General features: G+C 49.0%; 1 protein-coding gene across 3 annotated transcripts in view; it reads right to left on the reverse strand.

The window, feature by feature from the left end:
* The window catches only part of CREB3L1 (cAMP responsive element binding protein 3 like 1), a 45,002-nt gene extending 38,125 nt beyond the window's left edge, over positions 1 to 6,877 (reverse strand). For all 3 annotated transcript variants that reach the window (XM_014881954.2, XM_014881955.2, XM_014881953.2), the window contains exon 1: positions 6,751 to 6,877. In XM_014881954.2, the coding sequence (XP_014737440.1) occupies positions 6,751 to 6,858 (108 nt within the window). In that variant the 5' untranslated portion in view covers positions 6,859 to 6,877. The remainder of the gene's footprint in view (positions 1 to 6,750) is intronic.
* Between the last annotated feature and the right edge of the window lie 4,031 nt (positions 6,878 to 10,908).

The following is a 10,908-nucleotide window of genomic DNA, read 5'->3' on the forward strand; positions in this document are numbered from 1 at the left end:
CAGCATGAGCATCAGCTGAGAAAGATGGCTTTGGTTCCACTTTGTTCTCACTTCTCATCTCCCATATGGAGACAAGTCCTAGCAGTTCAGTTGTGTAAATACAGTCCCTGGCAGAAAGCTGGGATTGGTAGGATGTAGTAATCCCAGGACTAAGACTGGCTTGGAATTGAGGACCTAACACACTTGGCTCCTCCAGCAGACATGTCTCCTGAAGGGGAACAATGCTGTCACAAGGTTGCCTGTGAGGCATAGGTGACTGCATTGTACCTTGCTGCACAGACCTGGAATTCCCCTGGGAAATCTCTGAGCCAAATTAGGTCAAGAGACAGGTTTTGGGCATTTCTTAGGAGAGCTATAATGGTTTGCTCCATTGCTGGTGCTCTACCTGTTTTCCTGTCACTCTGCAGCAAGGAGAGTCACCAATTGGCTTTTGTAAAACATCTGGTTTCTTACAGTGGACTGTCCACAACAGGACAAGGATGCTTAAGCTTTCGTGGGTTGACTCACCCCCTCCTTGAAATGCACTGGAACAAATGAGTCTTGAGAATCAAATTGCTGTATCAAGAACAATTCTGCCTATGGTTATGTGCAGAGGATCTGCCATGTGTCCGTCCCAAAGACAATTCCAGAGAGTTAAGCATTTTCATTTACTTCCTTTAACACTGAGAATTCTTTAAATAGTAAATAAGTAATTACTAAATCCTAATTAAATACTACTTTAAAACCTATGGAGAAATGCTGAGACAAAAAGGGAGCAAGCAGAGGAATAACTTTTCTCAGAGGAAACACAGCAGTAAGTCACAGAGGTGTCAGCCTGGCCATATTTTAAATAGTGCAGCTATAACTATGGCTATGAAAGCTCTAGTTCTAAATTCCCCTTTAAGGGGTTGCTTCAGAACATGCTCTTTTTTCCTAATCTCTGCTTTACCAGAGACAGCTCCATTCCAGGCATCAGCAAGAACAGTACAGCACCAATGGGACCAGCACAGCACCAGTCATGGATGAGACCAGAGCAGCACAGGATAGGACCAGTGCAGTACCAGATGAGCTCCTGAAGGCATTTTGCATCAATGAACACAACATATTTCATTAAATTCAGAAGGCACCACACACTATGGTGTCTTCTGAAGCCACCATACAGTACAAGCTTGTCCACTTGTACTGGTACCAAGAGGAGGTACAGTGGGCCAGTCTGAGAGGTTTTCTACAGCCTGATCTGTACAAATGAGACCTCAGGTTTGTCCCTTTCTGAAAGGGGTAATGGTGGCTCTGAACGGTTGCCTTATGTCATAGGGGATGAGGATCACCTGGCAGACATGGACTGAGCAGTACACAACTCCAGCATCTCCCAGCTGGTGCTGATGACACCCTCCCTCGGTGGGAGTGGACTGTGTGCGCAGATGTACTTCCACCTCCTGCCAAACCCTCCCTTTGTTTACTCTGCAAGCACTTCACCAAAGACTTTCCTGCTTCTCCCCACCAAGATGACGGCTCTGTCTCCACTGCTTAACCCTGTTTTGGACATAGACCTTCCTGCACTCCTGCTCTAAGCTGTAACCTCTCCTAGTTCTGAGATCACAGTTAATGGGTTCTCCCACTTTGGCTGAGATGATTATTTAGGACAACGGGTTTTCAGCACATGCAGGCAGTTGTCCAACAGATGAATGTGTTTATTTAGGAAGAGTATCCCAAATGTTTATCAGTTTCCTGGCAGATAGGACACACAAATGATCCACAGTCTCTGGAATAAGTATTGACCTAAGTCAACAAGACTCTAGTCTTCTTGAAATGAAGTTCAAGTCTGTTCCCCTCTTCTTTACCAAAAGGAAAACATTTTTCCTGGTGGTGACTCTACAGCCATGATGCTCACAGACGCAGACTCAGAGATCCATAGACCCATGTTCAGCTCTGGTTTCATCCTGCTGCTAGCACTTCTGCAAGTGTAAGTCCCACCATGACATAGTAAGGAGCAGCAGAGCCACAAAGTGGATCCAAATTTGGATCCAATTTAGATCCAAATGAGATGGATCCAAAGAGACTGATGAAATAGAAAGATATGGGAACTATTATTTTTGGATTCATTTCCATTAGGCCAGGTCTGATGGCCCCATCAGGTCTCTGTATCTGTGCTCCAGATCCTACAGGAATCTGGCCGGCAAGTTCCAAGAAAAATTTAAAGAAAATAGCCTTTCCATATCCAGTACTTGGCAGACTAACCATAAATGTGTTACTGACAAAATTTTATCAGGCACAGGAACAGAGGGCCAAAATGCTTGTTGCATGTGTCCCCACAAGAGAATATCATCAGTCCTGGAGACCCAGCTCCCACTACAGCAGAGCTCCTCTGTCTAGCAACTGCAAGGGATACAATTTGGGTGACCAAATCTGCCTGAGCTCTCCATCCTTACTGTGCACTGAGATGGTGAAAGGGAGTTTACAGAGCATGAAACTCGCTCAGACCAAAGGTCAGTCCAACGCCTAAGCACCACTTAAGTGCTATTTATGTCCCTGTAGTAGGCATAAGAGGAATAAAAGTGTGTACAGGCTTTCTGTGAGAGTGACAGTCATCCACGGTGAATAGCCTCTCTTCATCTTCAGGGGAAGCTTCCCCTGAGTTGCACCAGCATTGCTCTCAGCCTGCTCACTATGTACAGTCCTGCCACTCTCCTCCTGGAGGCCAGGACAATATTAAAGGAAAGAGCACACAGTAAGCCCAATACCCAGTTTGCACTCAAGGAGCAAACCCACTGAGACAGGCAGTTCTCCCATTCTGCTGTCCCTTTGTAGGCTCCAGAAAACACCAATTGTCACTGGGCATATAGAATCACACAGTGAAAGAGTGCCTTAGTGTACATTCACCAGAGGAGCTGGGTTAGCACTCCTGAGACAGCCTAAAGAGCCATTCTGCAGCATCTAACAGTGGAGACCTGAGTGAGCATGCAGGCTATTTTCTTGCCTTGGATGTCTCTTGAAGGAGGTAAAGTATATGCTTTGAAAAGCATAGTCAAAATAAAGCTGTGTTTACATAAATATCCAAAGTCATCTTTGAAGGTGTTTTTTGCACTATAAAACACAGAGGCAGAGGGAATAAACAAGCCCACTGGGGTACTGGGTTAAAAAGAAACACATGACTCCTGTTTGGTTGGTTTATTCTGGCTTCCTTCTGACAGCAGTGTCACAAACCCAGTGAAGCACAGTGGTGAACTTGACTCGAGAGATAAATCTTTTGAAGAGTTTCACAGCACTGATAATAGCTGAATGAGAAAGTAAGAGCTTTCTGAGTGCAGTTGTAATAGACCATAAGCAAATAGATGGTTACTTGCAGAAATGATCAGAAATGCTGGACTGGGCAGAACACAAATGGGTGAAATTGATAACCAGGCACTGCATGAAGGATTAGCTTCATATATGGTAGGTCCTTCTGGGAGAAAAGGATGAACAAAGTTACCTAAGTTCAAGAGCAGTATGTGGCCTCTTCAGCAAAAGGAGACTGAAAGTGCTGTTAGCAGCCATCCTATATAAGTCCAGTTAGCAGAAGCTAAATGAAGACAGGCATTTTGTGTCCTTTGGAGATTTCACCTCCAATTAACAAGCAGATACCACTCTCTATAAGATTAAAAAAACAAACAAACAAACAAACAAAAAACAAACAAAAAAACTCAGAATCCTCATAGTGATAAATTGGTTCCTTATACCCAGTCCAAACCTTCCCCGTTCCAATTTTTGACCACCCATCCTCCTTCCGTGCACTTATGAAAGATCCTGGCTCCATCTTCTCAGTAACTTCCTCAGCTGTGCAGGCAGGCTTCTACTAGGTCCTGGAGCTGCTTCTTCTCCAGCTGAGGAAGTCCAACTCCCTCAGCTACTCCTCACAGGAGAAATTCTCCATCTCCCAGTTACCTTGTGACAACCCCCTTGGTGCACTCAGGTTTGTCCATGTCTTTCTGCTATCAGGCAGCCCAAAACTGGACACTGTATTTGAGACACAGTTTTACAATTGTCAAGAAAAAGGGGATAATCACTTCCCTGTGTCTATCTACCACGTCACTCCTGCTCCTAGCTGCCTTTGCTACTGGGGCACACCAGTGCTCCATGACCCTTGGTGGATCAGTCCATCCATCCATCCGTCCATCCATCCCAGGGGCAGGAGTCAGGGTATGTTTTTGCTGAATTTCATGAGGTTTCTGTCAACCTATTCCTACAACCAGGGCAGATGTCTCTGAAAGGCAGCCCCCACACATTCAATTTTTTTTTCTGTTGCAAGCACACAGTCCTTTCTGAAGACACATCTACAGACGTGCCTTAATTAATTCTTTGTCACAGCTTCAGATGAACAATACAGAGAACCATTTTTTAAAGACCAAGATGACTCATTAGGACTGCCAAGGTTGTGGAAAAGAGAGCAGTTTAGAGACACACAATTCTTGCCCCAAAGGGGCACAGACTCCGCAGTAAGGTTCATCCATATTTCCTTTCTCCTTCCTTTCTGTAAAAAGGAAATCATACTCACTAAAATTTCATACTGACATTTTATGGCTGAAATGCCTGGCCTGTTTTAAGAAAAATGCCTGCTGAACAATATCTGGAAAAGTTTGCCCATCTTTGAAACAAAGGCACTGGCAACTTTGTGAGCTATTGTGCACGGTGATGCTTTGCTTTGCACAGTTCTATGTCAAAAGAACTTCTCCACACATTGCAAGATCCCAGGAGATTTGCTGAATTTAGTAAGAAAATCCAAGTGTATTTCTTCCATCCTCCCCATTGTCATGCAGAGTGAGAACAAAGAGGGTGATGTATTACGTTCTGGCTCTTGTATCACCAACAGATTTGGTAGGCGAGAAGTGGCTACAGAATATATGTATCATCTGTAGGAAGAGAAGGTTTCAGCTTGACTCTCTCACTCCAGCAGAAGTTTGTGGTGCTGGCAGTTGGGAAAAAAATCCACAGGGAAAAAGAAAGCCTTTTAAAAAGCACTTTTCTGCTGTCAGATGAGCACAACGATGCCTGAGTCACTGCAACACAGTTAAATGAGAAGACAAGGGCAAGCTGCTTCCAGAAGCAGCTCTCCAAGCAGAAAAGCCATTTAAATGAGGCAGGACAGAGTCAGCCTGCTCACGGCCACCACACACTTTAAACACACTGTCCTGGCAGGTGGCACCAGATGGCACTCTTACACAAAAGCTTCTTTTTTACAGGGTCTGCTTGCAGGCAGAAGTTGTGTTTAACTATGAAAAGGTACCACCTATATTGATTAGGGGTTCCCTGACTTCTGATCACAGCCCATGTTGCACCCGGTAAAAGGGCTGGTGCCAATACATACTATTTTCATTTTGGTAAAGGAATAAATGGTCTTGGCATAAAACACTTCCTATCAGCATAGCTTCATCCACACTGGATGTGTACAGTATTAGGGAAAGCACAAAACTCCTAGCAACAGGTCTCTCACATATGAGCAGGCAAGGCAAGTGCTTGGGGTGATGTGCCATTGGAAGGTTTGCCTGAACACTGCGGACTCTGTTGCCTCTGGTAGAGCCCGGTGGAATCAGTCCTTGAGGCACAGTGCTATCTCGGAAATTAGGAGCTGGCAAGATCTCTGAGGGATAGGGCTGCCTCCATAATCTCTTTCCCAGACCCTGTGTGGCTCTGCTTGGTGCATTTAATATTTATGCAAATTCTGCATCTCTACCGTCTCCCTCACAAAGGAAGCAACATAAAAGGCTTTAGATATCTTTTGTGTAGCAATGCAGAAGTGGATTCATCAGTGGATTCACCCTCTCCCTGTTCCCTGCTCCCACTGCAAGGGTAGTCCTCAGGGACGCTCACAGTGCTACACCGGGAATACGGGAGGTGCCAGTACTGTGAAAGGTGAGTGACAAGCCATTGCTCAGATCTCTGTCCGGAGCAGGCACACTGTCCCACGGCTGCAGCCGCTCAGAGGCTGGCAGAGCCTCGCGTTCAAGCGGTGCCCTGCTGCCCAGCGCCGGATACCCTCGCTCCAAACCACCTCTGGGGTGGGGCCCTTCCCAATTCTGCCTCAGGGTTGAGTCCTGCCTGGCGGAGGGGCTGCAGGATCCCATGGAAACTCCCATGGAAAGCTCGAGCTCTACAGCAAAGAGTCTGTGCATGTTCTCAGGGAGAGCTGCTGGACTGAGAACTCGCCTGACTCCTGGGAGAGGCTGGGCAGTTTCCCTAGAGGTGAACAATGCCCCTTTGGTTCCCTGAGACTGGCAACACATTTTCCTCCCAAGTCACTCTTCCCCCTCACCCTTCTCTCCAAAGTAAATCAGCCCAGCCACAGCGCCAAGCGGTAGATGCTTCATCTCCCAAATGCCACTCAGAGGAAAAGTTACAGGCAAAGAAGAGAGGAGGCGCTGAGCCCTAAGCTCTCCCGACGGCAACCGGCCGTGCCTCCGGTGCTGCCCGAGCTCACACATGGCAGGTCGTACAGTCCCCGTTTGGCACCGCACACCTCTCCCCGGCCATCAGGCTCATAAAACCATAGTGTAGAACAGCCCTGAGATTCCTCGGCGGGGTCTCCTCGGGGAACAGCGGCCGGGCCAGTCCAGAGGGGAGCTGGCCGTGCGCGACGGCGGGCACCCGGCTACCTGCATCTCCGGGGCACCCCGGGGCGCCCCGGGACACCCGGGGCAGGCGGGGCAGGGCGGGGACCGAGAAGAGCCCGCTGCCGTGTCCCGTCCCAGCCGCCGGGCCCGGCCCGCCGGAGTGGGGGTGCTGCCGGCGGTCCCTTACCACATTGCTGAGGAAGTCCGCCTCGCTGAAGTCGCCGAAGTCGAGGAAGCCGGTGCCGGCGGCGGGGAAGAGCCGCTCGGCGGGGAAGGGCTCTAGGATACTGTCCATGGTGCCCGCGGCGCCGGGGCTCGGCCGCCCCCGCGCTCGGCCGGCCGGGCTCAGTGCGGCCGCACGCTCCCGCCCGCCCCCCGGCGGCGGCGGCCCATGGGCGGCGGGGCGGCAGCGACCGCCGGGCGGGCACGGGAGCCGAGCGCCGCGCCGGTGCCGCTCAGGGCGCCTGTCAGTGCCCCGCTGCCGAGGGGCCGGCGGGCGGCCGCGGCACGCCCCCGCCGCTCCCCGGGAGCCGCCGGGGCGGGACTTCCCTCGCAGACACCCCCTCGAGGCAGCGCCCCCGCCTCCCGGGCAGCCCCCGCTCCGCCGGGCGGGGCGAGGCCGGTGGCCGCCCGGGGCTCCCGTGCTCTTCCCGGCGCTGCGCAGGGACCCGAGGGCGCTGCTGGTCCCTGGCAGAGCCGTGTCAGCTTGACGAACTGAACAAACTCTCCTGTCAGCAGCCGGCCGGCCGGCTTTGGTGGCTCCTCTGCATCCCTCGGGGAGCAGCGCCGGGGATGATGGGCATCCCTCGGGTCGGAGCCTGAAAGGCAGCCGGCAGGGTGGTCTCCTTGCCCCCGCTTCCCGCAGCGGGCTTGCAGGTAGGCCTGGCTGCAGCAGCACATGTGGCTGCTCTGTAATTAAAGAGCTGGGCACCATTAAAGAGCTTCAGGAAGATTATATGGTTTCAGATAAATAGGATTATGGATCCCTGTCTTCTCTGATCATTACTCCAACCAACACTCAGGAAAACCACTTATAATAATCCCGTTGAAGAAGCCCTGATGTTTTATTAATCTGTCCCTGTTTTCATGGCTCCACAGAGAACAGACTGTAGTCCCAGCTCCAAGGAGGGGCTTTCTTGGTCACAGGCATCTGGATAAAAAACCCCAAAGACCGCAGCACATCTCTTCTGGGGGAAACTTGACCGGAAGTTGCCAGTGGTGAGGGTCCTGGCAAAGAAGTGCTGATTTGAAGCTGGCTGGAGCCTGTGCTTGAACTGGACACGGGGTTTTCATCCATCCAGGCTCTTGCTCTGCATTCTCCATGGCTGTCAGAACTAACAGCACAACCCAAGGTGCTCCTTGGCTAGTAGTTGCACAAACAGCCACATCCTGCACACAAAAGCCTTTATACTTATGCACACAATGAGCTCTTTCAGTTACATTTACTTTTACCTTATGTTTCAGTCAAGTGTAAAGAGCCTTTGGGTAAAAGGTCAGAGACATAAATTCAGCCAGGATGGAGTTGTGCTGAGAAAATAATGCTGTTCCTACTTCCTGAATGTTAAAGTAACCTCTTTGTTAATGTAGATGCCAGTGGGTTTAAAGGGGGAAACACAAAAACTTTTGCCACTGTAAGATGGGAAAAAGGAGTATGTCCAGACCCTTCAGCAAGAAGTAAACCTGTCTCCAAGTAAGGGGGAAGATGCCTTTCCTTTAACATCCCAGTCAGGAAGGTTCTCAGGTGCAAGGAGTAGACAGACCGAATCCTGCCATAGCAATGGAGTGACAGCCAGGGTCACAGAGCACAGACAGAGCCACAGCAGGGGCAGCTTCCCCTCCTGCCACTAAACTAAACACAGACATCGCTTCCCTAGCTATGAAGACTCGCTGGTGAAACCAAGAGCTTCTGGTTCAGTGCCTCGCCCAAGCTAACACAAGGAAGCCTCTTCTCAGGACACACACTGTATTTATCCTCAGGCTGAGGAAGCTCAGATGGTGTCAGCTACGGTTTGCACAGCATGGGTGGCAGTGTCATCAGAAAAGGTCAAGCAAAGTAAACCTCACTTGTTTGTGTGTGCTCTGAAGGGAAAATGCTTTGGCACAGTCAGATAGAGCTGTGAAATCCATTCTGGAGATTAAAATATCTCAGGAAAAAAAAAAAAGAAATTGCCTAATCTGAACCCTGCTTCTATTCAGTGCTTTTAGTACTGAGTGTAACTGCCCAGATGCAGGTTCTCTGCCTATCACTGCTGCACCTTTGCAGGCAAGGAAGAATCATAACAAATATGCCTTTTTGGTGTTGAACAGGAAAGCTGCTCTGTCGCATCTTGGAGAGCTCTGATGGGAACCCTCATCCCTAGCATTTGTGTAGAGCTTTGAAATGGACACTTGGCTTATGTCAGACATGAGTGCAGTTCACTAAAGGCAATGGAAATGTCATCTAGGTGGTCCAAGAGTGTTGCTGTTGACCCTCTGGAGCCAAAAAGGAGAGTTATTTCTGCAGGCAAGCAGTTTTGTTCTCCAGAAGAGACCTGGAGACAGGTAAATTGTTGACGGTTGAGGGGAGGCGATTGCAATTCAGAAAAACTCAGATGTGCTGCTGCAGCTGGCCGTGGGTGCCTGCAGCAAAGCAGAAAAAGAACAGGCTGAGTGGCACTGCTGAAACAGAGGCCTGGCGACTGCAGCGCTTGCAACATGTGAATGGTACATCACCCTTACTAGAGCATCTTTAAAACTGAGCTCTGCAGCCATCTCTTGGGACATAGATACAGCAGAGCAGGAAGCAACCTTGGAGCAGGGGCTGAATTACATGATCATTCAAATTCCTTTCCAACCCAGTTTTCTCTGATTTTATACTTAGATTTATTTGCAATCTGATTACAGCAGGAGATTGAAATAGAAATAAAGTATGTTCAGGCTGAACAAGTCAAACTGACAATCAGGTAAGTCTTCCTGGCTCATAATATTTGGTACTGCAAATACACATGTATGACCAACCGAGCTAATTTTATCATGCTGAGATGTGAATCATCAGTCCATTTCTCATAAGAAAGGGATCCTGCTCTCCTGTGCTCCATCCTGTCTGGTCCTGCTCCCACTGTCCATGGAGTGAGAACTGCAAGTCTCTCACCATACATTGTACCACTTTGCTTTTGCTTTGCCTTCATCCTGCATTGTTGTGAGCAGGACACACAAGACAAGGTAAGCAGGCTCTGGGCTTGAACACGTGGACAGCAATCCAGGCCATTCTCCTACAAGCCAGACTGAAGCTTTTTTGTTAGCTTTTTGTTAGCTCCTAGGACTGTGCCAGGAGGTCTCACAGACTCTTTGAGGATGAGTGTTTCTTGAGGAATGTAGAGTGAAATGTCGGTGATTTTTAGTCTGCTGCATGCAGGCTCTGTTGTTACAGGAGGGGTCATCTGGGTAGTGTTTGCAGCCTGGACAGCTGGTATGGGAATGATTCATGCTGTAAAAACTGCTTTGCTTTGGGGGTCAGACTGGCTCTTTAGGACTGCCACCAAGGACAAGCTTTTACTTCAAGTCTGTGAAAGATACCATTTGTCCTGTTTATTTTTCCAGCATTGTTGTTCATATGGATGGAATGGACAGTTTCTGCCACAAGCTGTCCTCCTAGCCATGAAAGTTTTCCGGAGTCATGCAGGCTCCATACTTTGGCCTTTCAGTAGCTAGCTCTTTGCAACAGTCCTGACTTGATCTTGCTTTGTCTTTTCTCTGGATTTGATTACTTCTCCGTATATTGCTTTGGTGTGGTTTTGCTCACTGTTTTCATCATGGACAGAGAGAGCAACTGCTGCATTGTAGGTCCCCTCTGCTCCTGAAGGCCCACAGGGAACAAGGTGAGGATGGAAATGGCACTTTCACCCTAGTTCAAAGAAGAGGTACTACAGTCTCCAGATAGGCTCTTAGGAGTCAGGTCATGTGTGATGACACAAGTAGTTACATATCCAACCCATTGGCTGAGATTGCTTCATTTAGGTTTTTATGGGACAATTAAAAACCCAGGAAAAAGTCAAGATAGGGAGTGATACAGCAAAACAATTTCTAGCAAAAGTTAACTTTTGAGGAAGGACTTGGAATTGCTGGAGCCTTTCTTTGTCCTCTGATCCACAGCCCTGCCTCATCCAGGAAATCTGTCTCCCTTTTGATTTCCTTCCAGCGGCTGGTTTAAACTCTCTCTCTTGCACACACGCTTCTCTCTCCAGCCAGCTTCAGCTGCTTTCCATTTCCTTTCTCTTGCTGTGTACATTCCCAGCCAGGTACCCAGCACCTGTTCCCACCACGAGCAAACAGCAGTGGAACAGAGAGGGGAGCCAGCACAGAGATC

Source organism: Sturnus vulgaris, chromosome 6 (assembly GCF_052056855.1).
Source record: "Sturnus vulgaris isolate bStuVul1 chromosome 6, bStuVul1.hap1, whole genome shotgun sequence".
NCBI classification, from domain to species: Eukaryota; Metazoa; Chordata; class Aves; order Passeriformes; family Sturnidae; genus Sturnus; species Sturnus vulgaris.